Source organism: Choloepus didactylus, chromosome 15, assembly GCF_015220235.1.
Source record: "Choloepus didactylus isolate mChoDid1 chromosome 15, mChoDid1.pri, whole genome shotgun sequence".
Classification (NCBI taxonomy): domain Eukaryota; kingdom Metazoa; phylum Chordata; class Mammalia; order Pilosa; family Megalonychidae; genus Choloepus; species Choloepus didactylus.
In genome coordinates, this window is record NC_051321.1 from 37,520,389 (window position 1) to 37,536,380 (window position 15,992).

At 39.6% G+C, this 15,992-nt stretch overlaps 2 protein-coding genes across 3 annotated transcripts in view; one reads left to right on the forward strand and one right to left on the reverse strand.

Annotated features, from left to right (window-relative positions):
* Positions 1 to 15,992, forward strand: part of BLNK (B cell linker) — an 87,900-nt gene that overhangs the window by 58,576 nt on the left and 13,332 nt on the right. Inside the window, exons 7-9 of the mRNA XM_037805171.1 lie at positions 1,917 to 1,998; positions 3,215 to 3,286; positions 14,572 to 14,644. Of these exons, the coding sequence (XP_037661099.1) occupies positions 1,917 to 1,998; positions 3,215 to 3,286; positions 14,572 to 14,644 (227 nt within the window). The remainder of the gene's footprint in view (positions 1 to 1,916; positions 1,999 to 3,214; positions 3,287 to 14,571; positions 14,645 to 15,992) is intronic.
* Positions 1 to 15,992, reverse strand: part of ZNF518A (zinc finger protein 518A) — an 89,927-nt gene that overhangs the window by 28,779 nt on the left and 45,156 nt on the right. For both annotated transcript variants that reach the window (XM_037805167.1, XM_037805165.1), the window contains 2 exons: positions 14,552 to 14,888; positions 13,940 to 14,063 (listed from right to left, as the gene is read on the reverse strand). The gene's annotated coding sequence lies outside the window, so the exon portion shown is untranslated. The remainder of the gene's footprint in view (positions 1 to 13,939; positions 14,064 to 14,551; positions 14,889 to 15,992) is intronic.

Genomic DNA, 15,992 nt, shown 5'->3' on the forward strand with positions numbered 1-15,992 from the left:
CTGATTCCAAAGCCTCAATTCTTTTAGACAGATCATCTCTAAATATGACTGCAGAATTGAGACACTGTGTGTGTAGAACCACTTGGTATCTCTTAACTAGGATTAGAGGTGAAAAAAAGAGTTGAGAAATAGTAATTAACTGGAGAGGGTAGAAATAAGACAAAAAGAGGAAGGGAAGGAAGAAAGTTACTGGACTGCAGTGGATAAGAGTATGGACATTGAATTCTTGAACTGTCTGGGTTCAAATCCTGACTCTGACACTTTTTAACTGTGAAACTCTGAACAAGCTACTTTATTTATGTGTGCCTGTTTCCTCATCCTGAAAGGGGGCTGATAGTGGTGTCTACCTTACTGAGTTGTTGTAAGGATTAAGTGAGATAACACATGTAAAGTACTTTGAAAACTATGAGAACATATCAAATGGTCAATAAACATTTATTTGATTTTTCTTTCTCCCAGTACCTTTTGGTTACCAATCTGGGCAAGTTGTAAAAACCACTTTTGAGATCTAGTCCTCATTTGTCTCATATCTATTTAAAATCATTCCCTCTCTGCATATCATTAATTGATTATCAACAAAGATGCCAAGACAATTCAATAGAGAAAGAATAGTGTTTTCCAACAAATGGTGATGAATCAAGTATATCCACATGGACCCCTACCTCACATTGTTTATGCAAATTAACTAAAAATGGATCACAGACCTAAATGTATGAGCTAAAACTCTAAAAGTCTTAGAAGAAAACATAGGAATAAATCTTCATGACCTTGGGTTATAAAATGGTTTCTTTGATAGAACATCAAAAGCACAAGCAATCAAAGAAAAATTAGATAAAATGGATTTTATCAAAATTTAAAACATTTATGCTGTCAACAATACCATCAAGAAAGTAAAAAGGCAACCTACAAAATGGGGGGAAATATTTGCAAGTCATCTATCTGATAAGGAGCATGTATCCAGAATATATAAAGAACTCTTACAACTCAATAATGAAAAGACAAACAACCCAATTTAAAAGTGGGCAAAGGATTTGAAAGACATTTCTCCAAGCTAAACATACAAATGGCCAATCAGCATATAAAGATGTTCAACATCATCAGCCATCAGGGAAACGCAAATCAAAACCACAATGAGATGCCACTTCACACCCACTAGGATGGCTATAATAAAAAAGACAGACAATAACAAGTGCTGTTGAGAATGTAAAAAAAATTGAAACCTCATACATTGCTGATAAGAATATAAAATGGTGCAGCTCCTTTGGAAAATAGTTTAGCAGGTCCTCAGACTGTTAAACATAGAGTTACTATATGACTCACCAATTCCACCTCTATGTATGTACCCAAGAGAAATAAAAACATGTCCACACAAACTTGTACATGAATGTTCATAGCAATATTATTCATAATAGTGACAAAGTAGAAACAACTCAAATGCCCACCAACTGATGAACTGATAAACAACATATAGTAGATCCATAAAATGGAATATTATTTGGCCACAGAAAAGAATGAAATACTGATGGATGCTACAACATGAATGAGCCTTGAAAACATTATGCTAAGTCCCAAAAGAACATATATAGTATGATTCCATTTATGTGCAATGTCTAGAACAGGCAAATCTTTAGAGACAGGAAGTTGACTGTTTGTTAAGTAGGTCTGCGGGGCACTGTGGATGGGGAATGACTAATGGGTACAGGGTTTCTTTTGAGGTGATGATGATGTTCTAAAGTTGGATTGTGGTGGTTATACAACTCCATATATCTACCAAAAAACATTGGATTGCATACTTTACATAAGGGAATTTAATGACATATGAATTATATCTCAACCAAGCTGTTTTAAAAATACTCTCTCACAAACAGTAAAATATGAATGTACATTTTCCTCATTTATTTCTGCATTTCTTTTAGGCTGATTATGTGGTCCCTGTGGAAGATGAAGATGGAAACTATATTCATCCCACAGAGAGCAGTTCACTTCCATCAGAAAAAGGCAAGAGTTAATAGTTTTTAGCACCAAGAAACTTGTAGCAGTTGATCAGGGCATACAAGACCATTTGGTGGCAGACACTACTGAGACCAGGCCTCTGTCCTCAGCACATGTCCTTCTTGAGCTAGCTGATCTGACAGCATCCGTGAGTCACCCATCTTTGTGTTTCATGGCCTTTCCCCTCCTTCCTTTACCCTGATTTAACACTCCCATCTCACATTACAAGAGCACCTGGGATCTTATCTTCAGCTGCCCTCACTTAGAATGAATATCTCATAAAACCTAATATTGCAAGCCCATTGGCATTACAAATGTTGTACCAGGAACATTTTCTGCAGAGACAGAAAATGAAAGATCCTGGATGCTGGATCCTGGTTCCTTAAAGGCTATTACAAACTAATTATATTAGAAAGCTAGTGACCATTGATTGGACACTTTGGATGGATTGTATGGTGTCTGAATAAAACTGTTAAAAAAAAAAAAGCTAGTGCCACATGCCTCAGATGAAGTATGGAAATAGTGCACGTTTATTCTGGATATAATCACTATGGAGAATATAATCCTGCATAAATGATACTTCTGGCCTCTTCAGGTGACAGTTATGCATCTAATAAACTTGAGCTGGAGCAAGCAGTACTGAGCTTCTACTCTGCCATTATGTAATAGTCCTCTCCAGCTCTGCCTGAATATTACCCACAGCTTCAAGACGCACCTGAATTCCCAAGCCACCCATCATGATGAAGCAACAAATACACATCACTCCCACTCCCCGCCCCAGCCCAAAACACACACAGGCACACACAGAAAATCCAAGGGAAGTGGTGTGCTGCACAAGGCAGGGGAAGAGAGACTATTACTTTGGCCCTTCCACTATTATGTTCAATATAGTACAATACGTTTGTGAAAACAAAACAAAAAGCTCTTTCATCTCCCAGCCCTCCAGTCTGGTAAATGAAATGTCTAGCCAGTATTCACTTTAACAAAATCCCTATGAGAAAGCAATTTGATTATTCCATTGAATCATTAAAATATCCATTATAAAGATATTTCTTGTTTGAAGGTTTCTTTTAATGGATTGTGGGTTTAATAACTTTGTCTCCCACTCTTTGCAAATTCTCTGTTCTCACCATTATTTCCATACTGCATTTTTCTGTAAGTGTGAATTTCCCTCAGTAGAATGCATCTGTAATAATTATATATATATATTTGTGTGTTTAAGCTCCCATGGTGAACAGATCAACCAAGCCACATAACTCCTCAAAGCCAGCCTTTTCTCCAGGGACAGCTTCAGGTAAAGTACATGTGTGACTTGGTGTGGTTTTTAAGCTTATCCGATAAATAACTCAGGTTCATCACAAAGAAATAACTGCTTGTGTCTCCAAATTTCTTGAGAAATGGTAACAGAAGTCCTCGCCTTCATCCTCATCTGCTGCCTGGTGGACTTCTATTGAAAGATCTCTCACCCCATGTCCTTTGGACTCTATTAGATGACAAGGTTCTGTTTTGATTCTGCATCTCTGGGCAGTTTGCTGGCCTCCCATCCTTCTCTCCTCTCCTGAGTGAGGATGTCCACAGCTCTTCTTTCAGGGTATCATGGTGGTTAAGAGCTTGGGTTTTGAGCCAGACAGACCTAGGTTGAAGTCCCAGCATTCTTAGTTGCCAACTGTAACATCCACCCTGATTTCCCACTGTCTTTGGAACACCTCAATATTCCCACCACCTCAGGCTCAAAGGACCCATCACCAAACTCTAAGCTCATCACCTGTCATGCCTACTGACCTCCAGGTAACCTTTCTCGGAGTACCTGCATTCTTTCCAAAGCCTGCCATTTCTTTCCCCTGAATTTGCTCTTCCATGTTTCTGCCCCACCCTAGTCCAGACTGTCTTCATTTTATCACCTCATACCTTCTTGTCTGTAAGAGCCACACCCCTGCCTCTAGGATCTCTCCTCAGTAACTAAGACTTAGTCTCTGAATGCCTCCAAATGTTACCAGTTTTAACCCATTACAAAGCTAGCTTTTACTATGTCATCCCTACCCAAACCATGTATATTCAGTGGCTCCTAGTTGTCTCCTAAAGGGTTTGGCAACCCCAAAGGCAGAAACCAAAGATGCCAAGTGGTGCCCAAACCCACACCCTATTAACAGCACAGAGAGGTGTGGGAGCCTCCCCTCATCTTCATGTTCTCTGTCTTTGTCTCTGTGTCTCTGTCTGTCTCTCTCTCATAACACACACACACACACACACACTCCCTTCTCTCCCAGATGTGAAGACTGAACACAAGAAATTGGGAAGCCTGAGCTCTACTTCCAGGGACAGTCTCCTTGAGAGAAAAATGAAAGAGTATTTTTAATCTTTTCCTATGAAATTGTCCTCTTCACAGGTTCTTGTCTTATTTTTCCTCTCCTTACGAACCCATAATTTCTTTACATTTAGGGAGTGGAGGTCAGAAATGTCTTTTGCAGCTTGTCTTACCATCTTGGAGCAAATGTCAACACACCAACCTAAAATGTCATGGTAAAGTTGCTTTGGTGCCAGCTGAAATGGAGTTCCCTGGCTAATGATGGCTCAGGAGAAGGACCATTATTAGTGGGACAGAAAACCTTTAACTGAAAAAGATAAATGAAAGCCTAAACCCTCCTTAAGAAAATAGTTTAATAATCTCTGGTGTTTGTATCTTAAAATGCTCTTCTTGATTACAGGGACCTCTTCTTCCTGAAACACACCCAATACTCCAGTCAGCCTGGGCTCTGAATGGCCCCCCATATAGTTCTTGGGCCCTGCTTTTGGTCTTTGTCTGTGTTCTCACTTTTATTACCCATCCTTCAAGGCTCAGCTCGAGGCCTCTCCCTCCAGGAAGCCTCCTCTGGTTGCTGCAGCCCTCAGAGGGTTATCCTTTGCCAGAACTCTCATCCCACTTACAATTAGCACACACTTTTTCCCTAGCTAATTTGTGTCTGTCTGCCCTCTGTAAGTACATTGCAAGTCCCTCAAAGTCATTACCTTCAGTGTCACTTGCTCTGGATGCCTTCCCTGACCCACATCAGGTTGGACCCCCAGATGTGCTCTCCTGCAGTTCCCTGCACCTCCATTATCCCCTGACCCCTCCTGAGTTTTCTGTCTTCTCTGTGAGACTTCCAGCTATGTGTCCTGCTCACAGCTGCATTCCCAGGGCCTGGCCCAGAGTAGGTGCTAAAAAGGTAGATGGGTCAGTTGGTTGAGAGGGTGAGACACCCAACACCGGCTGTATTTTAAAAACTATGCAGCACCATCGTGAGGGCTTTAGCTCATTGTACTCATTATTCATCAGTTTGTTATTAACCTAATATAACTACATTTTAATACTAGCAGTATCAGCTATGAAACCAAACTTATACAAGAAAAAATAGTCCTTGTTATATGACTGTTGAATGCAGGTGGAAGTAGTACAGGAGGAAGGAGGAAATGAGATAATTTGGGAGGAACAAACCTGAACATTTAGAGTGAATTTCTGAGTGTGCAACTAGTAGCATTTTCAGAGTTAATTTCCCTAAAAAGGAATGATCAGCTAGTTGACCTGTGTCTTTGAGTAACAGTCTATTCTCCTTTAATGGCTTTGGACAGTCCCCTGATGGGCATCAGGGAAGGGCTAAGGTTCAGGTTAGTGCGTCTATCCAAGCACCACACCGTGAAAACTGCCTCTGCTAATGTTTGTTTTGGCTCTTTGATAGCTGATAAGGGGCTTACTCAGGATCACACAGTAAATCAGGTGCAGTGGGGGACTGTGCCCTCCCCTTCGTGTTCTTTGCCAAGGAGCACAGAGGCTCGGACTTAGCAGTCTCCGAAGCCTGAGGGTCAGCTCCCGGCTCTGAGACTTGCCAGGTGCCGGACTTTGGGCAAGTTCAGTCATCTCTCTGTTTCTCAGGTTCCTCCTCTAATAAAGGGAGGAAATGGCACCTATACGTAGGGGTATTATGAGTATTGAATGTGTAAATATATGTGAATCACACTCATAAAATGATAGCTCTTTGTTATTATTATTGTCATTATTCAGAATCTCTTGTTTAAACTGCCATGAATCATGACCCATCTGGCAAAGCATCTTCTACACATCTCAGGGAATGGTTTTGTTTCTTCCATTTGATATGAAGTTTTTCTCTGGACCATGATTTCTCTACCTCCACACTATTGACATTTGGAGCTGAAGAGTTCTTTGTTGGAGGTGCTGCCCTGTGCATTGTGTAATATTTCGCAGCATCCTGGCCTTTACCCACTTTGCCAGTAGCTCTCCCACCCCAGTTGCAAAAACCAAAAATGTCTCCAGACATTGCCAGATGTCCCTTGGGGGGGGGGTGCAAAATCTCCCCTGGTTAAGAACCACTGGTCTAAACGAACAGAAAGACTCAACCCCATTGTGATTTACCTCTAAATGAGAATTCAGAAGAAGATGGTGCAACCTCTGGCTGATTAGTACTTTTTCAGAAGAGATTAGATACTTTTATTTCTATATCATAGAAAGTATTCTATTCTCTTTATTTCCTTAAAAAAAGGAGGCTTTGGAATTTACAATTCCCTGCTGATAAGCAAGCTGAATTTCACCTGCAGCCCAAGTTTCTGGAGCCACTAAATTAAATCTCTTTATTTTGTAGGAGTGCACGCAGGGTCTAAGAGGAAGAGATGCTCCAGAGACAAGTACAAGCCCCACTATGAGAGCAGAGTTTCTGTCCCAGCTTAAAGAGAGTTAAATCCCAAAGGTTTACAGTGCCCACACTGGGAGTGGAAAGAATGAGGAAACTTACCTATATATATGTTAAACTGAAAAGAGGGTGATGTATAAGATATATATGGCAGTAGAAAAAACTAAGGGTAAATTGTTTTCCTATTTGAGAAACTTTGGCAAGCACCCGCTTGTGCAAGCCTGCCATGCTAAGTTGAACACTAACGTAATTTTTGCTCAATACAGTTAAAATGAAGCTGATTTTCTCCTTTACAATTATGCTTTGCAACGCATCTCCCTCTGTTGCCTTCCCAATTTCTCTCTTATAGTACGTATTCCAACCAAGAATTCAGCTTTGCCAGAGAGTGAGAGGCCTGGTGCTGAGGGCCCCAGAGCAGCAGAGAGAGCCCCTGGCCTATGAAGTAGAGGAGAGTCCTTCTCCATCCTCTCACGGGCATCCACAAAAGCACCCCTCTGTTTCTCTCGTCTTTCCCCACATATGGGAGAAGCAGCAAGTGGATCTGACCAGCCAAATCACGCCCCAAAGTAACACTGTGAGGTATTGGCTGGAAAGGAAAGCACATGCCAAGGCTTTAGCAACAAATAGCCCTAGTTTTGAATCCCATCCTTGCCACTTCCTACCGGTGTTACTTTAGGCAAGTTACTTTATCTCTCTTAGCCTTCGTTTCCTCCATTTTATTTTTTTAAAACATTTTTTATTGTGAAATATAATATATATGCAAAAGAGTGATAAATTTCAAAATACAGTTTAACCAGTAGTTACAGAGCAAATTTCAAAGTATGGTATGGGTTACAGTTCCACAATTTCAGGTGTTTCCTTCTAGCAGTTCTAATACATTAGAGACTAAAAAGAAATATCCACATAATGATTCAGTAGTCATAATCATGTTAAGTCCTATCTTCTCTGTTTCATCATCTCGTTCTCATTTAATCATTCTCTCAATCTTCAGGGATATTTGGGCAATGACCATTTTAACTTCCTCATGTTGGAAACGGGTATTGACATTATGGGGTAGGGGGATGCAACTGGTTGATGTTCTTGGAGAGACTGGTACCTCTGGGTTTCAGGGCTTATCTGGCATAGGAAAAATCTGGATTTAAGTTTCTGATAAATAGGCTTAGTGAGTGAAACTTTTATGGAGTCTCAGCTAGAGCCCTGGGTATTCTTTAGGGTTTTCAGGAATACTGTAGGTTGGAGCTTGGCAAACCATGGCAATTTGCAGTATCTAGCTGAAGCTTGCATAAGAGTAACCTCCAGAATAACCTCTTGACTCTATTTGAAATCTCTTAGCCGCTGGAAACTTACTTCCATTTCATTTTATGTGAGGCTTAGAGATGGCATATTTAAAGTACCTGGTACAGTGTCCAGACCTAGAGATACTGTGGTTGGTTGTTGATGATGATTAAACAGTAAAAACAAAAATCATATTTACTGAGATCCTTTATTGATTATAATATACATATCACAATCTCACTCATTTTAAGTGATTTTTAGTAAATTTAATGAGTTGTGTAACTATCACCACAATCCAATTTTAGAAAATCTCCATGCCCACCCCACCCCAAAAGATCCCTCATGCGGTTTGCAGTCAGTGCTGTTCCCATTTCCAGCCTCAGGCAACCACTGACTTGCTTTCTATTGCTATAGAGTTGCTTTTTCTAGACATTTCATATGGATGAGATCACACAATATGTAGCATTTTGCATTTGGCTCCTATAAATTAGCACAAAGTTTCTGAACCTGAAATATATTTAATCTCTTTCTAGCAATATTACTTTGTATTTGGCTAATTTAAACTTTCAAAGTTATCCTATTGTCTTACCACAATAACTCTGAGTTAGAAAAGGTGGGTAGTGGTGTTTCCATTTCACAGATGGGGACACTGAGGTACAGCAGCTCTTAGAAAGTCACCCAGCCTGTGTGGTGACAGAGAAATAACTAGAACCCTGTCTTACTGATGCAAGACCCATGGGTTTTCCACCAGAGCTTTTACTCCATAACCACAGAGGAGAGCAGGGATGCCCACTTTCGAGCTCTCCCCCCAACTCCCTATCTCCAAAAGTTATTTATGGGGAGGGAAGGGAAAAGTCAGATGTTAGTAGACTGTTTGGAGAAATGAAGGAAAGTCAAGCTTAGTAGTAAAGCCAGGCAGTAGATCTGACAAAGATAGTGCACCCAGATCAAAGGAGCCCCCGACACTTTGGCCTGGAGCTATTCTCTAAACTTGTTGTATGGATAAGCCCTGAAGGAGAATGCTCACACAGGTCAATCTGCAAAGACTGGGCAAGTTGTTTTCCTTTTTTCTTCTTCTTTTTTATTTATTTATTTTTATTTTGTGTTAGCTCTTGGCATTCCAGGAAAGCTCTGTAAAAACACTAACTAGATACAAGCTTAAGGAACAGTCTAAATTTCAGTGATAACATATTAAAATAACAAAATGTCCAGTTTTCAACCAAAGATTACAAAACATACAAAGAAACAGAAGCAGCCCAGTTAAAGGATAAGATTAAAGTATTAGAAACTGTCAATGAGGAAGATCAGACCTGGAACATTTCAGACAAAGACTTTTTTTTTTTTTTTTTTTTTTTAAATACATTAACTTTTATTCAGGGCTTACCAACAGGATAAGAAGTCACGAAGAGATCATGATGGCTCTCTTACACCAGGTGGGCATCGCATTCACAGGGAAGTTAACCATGCAATTAAAGAGGACAGAAAGTCAGTTATAAGGGTCAGTTATAAGGGTGGGAGAACATAGATGTGGAAACAGGGTCCTGTGACATGGGGGTGATGCAGGAAGGAGAGGAGAATTATAAGATGGGCTTTGTAAATTACCACAAGAGAGATAATACTAGAGAGCCAGGAAGCAGGTAGACTAGATTAATATTTGACAGCAGGAGGTCTGGGGTACATTTACATCTTGCTCTTTTGTGAGACTAGGAGTTTCTCACCTCCTAATTACTTCCCATTAAAATTACATTTTAATGTTTATTTACCCTTTTCTCTTTACTGACTTACAAAGATGATAGGTTAAACATTAGCTACCTAGATCACACAGACTGCTGTGTGCCACGGTCCGCAGGCCTGTTCTGTTCAGGTCAGGGGCTGCCACAATCCACCCCTGCACAACAGCTTGCATTGACCATAGGACAGACTTTACATCCATCATTCACAACAGCAATATAGCAAACAACATAGTATTAATATACTGGTACAGAGAGATAATAAACCTATTAGCAAGTGGCGCTATGGCCAAGTTAATGAGTTCCACCATTTAGACAAGAGGATCATTAGATAAATGATCACTACTTTGTATGTGATTTTTCATATGATCAAGAGTGTGTGTTACATTTTGTGAATGACCAGGCACATACATACAACATGGAATATTAATTAGAGCACAAGTACTGCCTGGGGCTAAAAATAGCTAAAGGATAAAACTATCAGGCAGTCCAGACAAAGACTTTTAAAAATTATCAGAAATATAGTGAAAGAGCTAAAGGGAAACTGGAAAAATAACTAAAAGAAATCAAGAAAATGATAGATGAACAAGAGATATTATTAATAGAGAGACAGAAATCATATGAAGGAACCAAACAGAACTGAAGACTTCAATAACAGAAATTAAAAATTCCATAGAGAATTCAACAGCAGATTAAAGCCAGCAGAAGAAAGAATCAGTGAACTTGAAGATGAGACAATTGAAATCATCCAGTCTGAGGAGCAGAAGGAAGAAACAATGAAGAAAAGTGAACAGAGCCTGAGGAACTTTGGCACACCATTAAGCGTACACATTGTAGGAGTTCCAGCAGGAGAAGAAAGAGAGAAAGGGGAAGAGAGTGTATTCAAAGAAATAATGGCTGAAAACTCCCCAAATTAAATGAAAGACATGAATATACACATCCAAGATATTCAATGAACTATAAACAAGATAAACCCAATTAGGTCCACACCATGTTATAATCAAACTATTGAATGCCAAAGATATAGAGAGAATTCTGAAATCCACAAGAGAAAAGCATCATGTCTCATAGAAGGGAACCTCAAAAAGATTAAGTGCTGACTTCTCATTGAAAACCATGGAGGCAAGAAGGCAGTGGGATGACATATTTAAAGTGCTGAAAGCAAAAAGTTGCCAACCAAGAATTCTATATCCAACAAAATTGTCTACAAAAATGGGGGAAGCATTAAAACATTCCCAGGTCAAAAAAAAAAAAAAAGCTGAATGAGTTCTTCACCAATAGACCAGCCCCACAAGAAATGCTATAGGGAGTTCTGCAGGTTGAAAGGAAAGGACACTAGCCAGTTGACTGAAGCCACATGAAGAAATAAAGATATCCAGTAAAAATAACAGCATGGATAAATATAAATGCCAGTACTATTGTATTTTTTTTTTTTTTTTTTTTAGCTTTAGAGAAAACTATTTTATTACATCCTAGGTAAAAGATTTCTTCACAAACCTTAAAATTAGTATCTGTAATCATGGTATTATGTCATCATTTACTTTATTTTTGTTTTTTAAATTATTTTATTTTATTTATTTTTTTAATTGAGATTGTTCAGATACCATACAACTATCCAAAGATCCAAAGTATACAATCCGTTGCCCACGACACCACCATACAGCTGTGCATCCATCAACACAATTTTTTTTTCAATTTTTAAAACATTTTCACTGCTCCAGAAAAGAAATAAAGACAAAAAGAAGGAAACTCAGATCCTCCCATACCCCTAATCATACCTTCCTCCATTATTGATTCATAGTTTTGGTATAGTACATTTATTACTGTTGATGAAAAGAATGTTAAAATACTACTAACTGTAGTATATAGTTTGCAATAGGTATATATTTTTTCCCTATATGCCTCTCTATTATTAACTTCTAGCTATAGGGACATACATTTGTTCTAGTTCATGAGAGAGATTTCTAATATTTGTTTAGTTAATCATGGACATCGTCCACCATGAGATTCACTGTTTTATACATACCCATCTTTTAACCTCCAACTTTCCTTCTGGTGACATGTGTGACTCTGAGCTTACCCTTTCCACCACCTTCACACACCTTTCAGCACTGTTAGTTATTCTCACAACATGCTAGTATCACCCCTGTCCATTTTCAAACATTTAAGTTCACCCTAGTTGGACATTCTGCTCATAATAAGCAACCACTCCCCATTCTTTAGCCTCATTTCTATATCCTGATAACTTATATTTCATGTCTATGAGTTTACATATTATAATTTGTTCATATCAGTGAGACCCTACAATATTTGCCTTTATGTGTCTGACTTATTTCACTCGATATAGTGCCCTTAAGATTTCTTCATCAACCCGTTTCTTTTAAGATGGTTTTGTTCACACACCATACATTCCATTCTAAGTAAACAATCATTGGTTCCCTGTATAGTCATGTATTTATGTATTAAGCACCATCTCCACTCTCTATATAAGGACATCTCTGTTTCTTCCACAAAGATGGAAGAAGAGTCAAAGAAGGCAGAGAGGCAAAAGAAAAAGAAAAGAGAAAGAGAGAAAAACAACCAACCAACCAAGAAAGCGACAAAAGGAAAAATAGCATTAACCTAAAGTAGAATAAAGAATCAAACAACATCACCAATACTATTGTATTTTTCACTTGTAACTCCACGTTTTCCTTCCTACAGGATCTAAAAGGCAAATGCATAAAGTATAATGATAAATGAATAATTTTGGATTCATAATGTATAACTGTAATTTGTGACAAGCACTACATAAAGGTGTGGGGATGGTGGGGTATGGGAACATAATTTATGTATGCTATTGAAGTTAAATTGTTATCTAAGCAAAAGAGATGGTTATAGATTTAGAATATTAAGTTTAAGCCCCATGGCAATCACAAAGAATATAACAGAAAATATACAAATGCAAAGAGACCGAAAGTAGAGTACAGGGTACCAGAAATAGGGGACAGGGACAATGCAGAGTTAATGTAAAATGAATGTAGGGTTTCTGTTTGGGGTGAAGGGAAAGTTCTATTTATGGATGGTGGTGAGGGTACTACAACATTGTGAATGTGATTATTCCCATTGAATGGTATGCTTGGGAGGGGGTGGGACGGGAAGATTTATGCTGTATATATGTTTACATAATTAAAATAAAAAGAAAGAAACAAAAGAGGTAATGAAAATTAAATGCAATACATGATATATGATAGTGGATAAGATCTAAGAATGAAGGAGAAAATGCTCCAAAGGACATTATTGGTACATAAGAAAAAAATTGGAATATAGAAAATAAACTTTATATCAATGGTAATTTTCTTGAACTTGATAACTGCACTTAAGGTGATTACATACATGAATATCCTCCTTTTTGTAGGAAATGCACATGGAAGTATTATGTGTCCAAGGAGCATGATGTGTGCAACCTGCTCTTAAATGTTCAGAAGATAGATGATAGATAGATAGACAGATAGATAGATATAATGATAATGATAAGGCAAGGTGGCAAAATGTTAAAATTGGTGGATATGGGTATCTGGGAGGATAGGGGTATGTTTGAGTTCTCTGTATGACATTTGTATTATCTTTGCAACTGTCCTGTAAGTTTGAAATTATTTTAAAACAAAAAGTTTTTAAAAACAAGAAAAGAGTAAATGGGCTCTTGGCGAAAGCCTGGGAACCTCTCCCTAGGAAAGTGCATGAGAATGGACTTCATGAGCTCTATTTTTAATACCTTTTGAGTCCATTTTTGTTCCTTTTTGATTCAGAGTAGGTGGTCCTGTCAGATGAAATGACATGGGGGGCACATGTCCTCCCTCCTCAGTTATGTCATAAACTCTGAGAGGACAGAGGTCTGTCTCTACTTCTTCACTTTCCCACAACCCCTAACATGCTGCCTTCATGTGATTAACACAAAGATTATTAGTTCAGTGTTTACTTATGTGTTTACTCACGAAGTAAAACAATACATACCGGGGGTAGCAGGTCTGATCTATATTTGCGCAGTATACCCTGCAATTCTTAGTAGGAATTGTTGACTTACAAATTTAGTAGGTGCTTAATAAAATATTTGTTTTGTGCGTTTTAATCCAACAAAGAGTCTTAGCAAGGGTCTCCTGTGTCTCCCCCGCCCCGGCAGTAAAATCCAGGCGGGAGCCCCAGTGTGCGAGGCTCCCCTGGTGCCGGCTCCCATCCCTCCAGGCCTGCTCTATCAGCTTTATCCCTCCCTTGCCTCCCTCTCACCTTCTGTCTCCAGGTAGGGACAGGGGAGGTTGGGTGCGGTAGACAAGGCGCTCTCAGACCTTTCTGTCATTTCAGAAAATGTGATTTGGGCAGTAACTTGCAGCTTGTCTTGATTTCTCCGTTTCTGCAGTGGGCGAGATGAATGGATAAATATCCTTTGAAGGTGCAGTTAGGTGTACGTATTTGAGTGTGGTTATGAGTGAGCAGTGCCTACAGGTGTGCATGGGGGTGGCAGGCTTGAGCCTCTCGGTCTGCCACTAGGCCCCTCTGGGGTGCATATTTGTGTAGGGTATATAGATGCAATTGTAAACTCCTAGCTTTCTCCTGCTGAGCCCTCGGAATCAGGGGCTCTGAACTCGCCCCATGGGGGAAGGAGAAGACTATTTAGAAATGTTAAAATGGCGTCCCTAATGCACAACCTCGTTCCAAGCTTATAAATTGATGCCTTAAAAATGTTTCATCACGTTTGCCTAAAGGTGTTTGCAATACCATCAAGGTAACTGCCCACATATTCTTAGCCCACATATATTTAACTGAAAGCAACAAAAAAATGTGCCTGTGCTTCTGAGCCTGCCATGAAGACCAGCTCTGGCCCAGGACGTGGAGACTGACCTGTGTCTGTGTTTGTGCAGGTGGAAGCAGCGGAAACTGGGACTCCAAGTTGCCATCCTCACCCACAGCGCCATCCCCACTGCCGAGGGCCGGGTGAGTCCCTGTGGCACAGAAGCTCTGTGAGATCTGAGTTGGTCCCCACTGCTTCCCTGAAGCCCTGCTGAGCTTGCCTGGGAAATGTGGGTGGGGGTGGAGCCGCTTGTCTGCTTAGTCCATCCAGAAGCTCACACGCAGGCGCACCTCACGTGGCAATAGGTGCGTTTCCTGAAGCACTTCCCTGTTGCCTCTCATTAGATGTTCTCCTCTACTTCTGTGGCGTGGACCAGGGCTGCCTCTGCTGAAATAAAAAATATATATATATAGTAGTCTTTTCTCCCATACATTTTCATAAATCCGATGTTTCACAAAAGACATCCCAACTTTCAGAAGCTCCAGCAACTGAATAAATTTGAGACCCATTGACAGTTTTCATCTTTACTTTCTTCTCTGCTTCCCTCTCAAGTAGTTAGTGTTCTGTAAACACGCACATATGATGCGCAGCATACCTTAGGGTATTCAATCAAAGCACTGCTGAGGTTTCCTTCAAAAGTGAGGTAAGAGTCATTCTTTCTCATTGGAGTGTAAAAGGCTCTGTAAAATGTTAGTGTTACAAACAATGACCCCACAACTTTATATTGTCTTAATAAATTATTTTAAAAGCACATTTAAATATGTTCAAAACCAGCCTACATTGTTATAATCTTAATTCTGCCTCTGTAAGGCAAAGAAAGACTTATTCCCAAAGTTTATTAACCAAAATTCTACACATTTCTCTCTTGGCTCAGCTTTATCATTTAGGCAAGTTACTTAGTCTCAGTTTCCTCATCTCTAAAAGGTGATATTAATATTTAATTTTAAAAGTTACTGTGAGGTTTAAATAACATATGAATAGCGTATCTTGGAGCCAGGCATCTTATAGCACTTGGTAATTGTTAGTATTCTTCCCCATACCTCCAGCTCTCAGCCAAAAACGAATCAAGAGAGAGAAATGTTATTTAAAGGTATTTAAAATAAACACAGAAGAGAAGCATAAAACCTTAGCAATTTCATTCTCTACTGGAACCAAGACAAGTCAGAATGTTAGCGCAGGCAAGCACCTTCAGGGCTGTAATCACACGGGTTTCCAAATTGTTTTATTCTTGGAGGTCTGTAAACAAGCGAAGTTCTAGGCAGAACTATTGAAAGAATCGTCATATAGGAGCAGGTGGAAACCGGCGCGAGGGGTAGGGGCTGCAACCTCACCTGCCTGGCAACCTCCCGGGCAGCAGTCCCGGGGTGCTGTGAGGGGGCCGTTGTGACTTACAACTTTGAAAACGCTGATCCAGGTCCTCATTTGACAGTTGAGGAAACTGAAGCTCAGACTGACCTCACAGCCGAGAGAAAGAGGCTCAGTTCTGCTGAC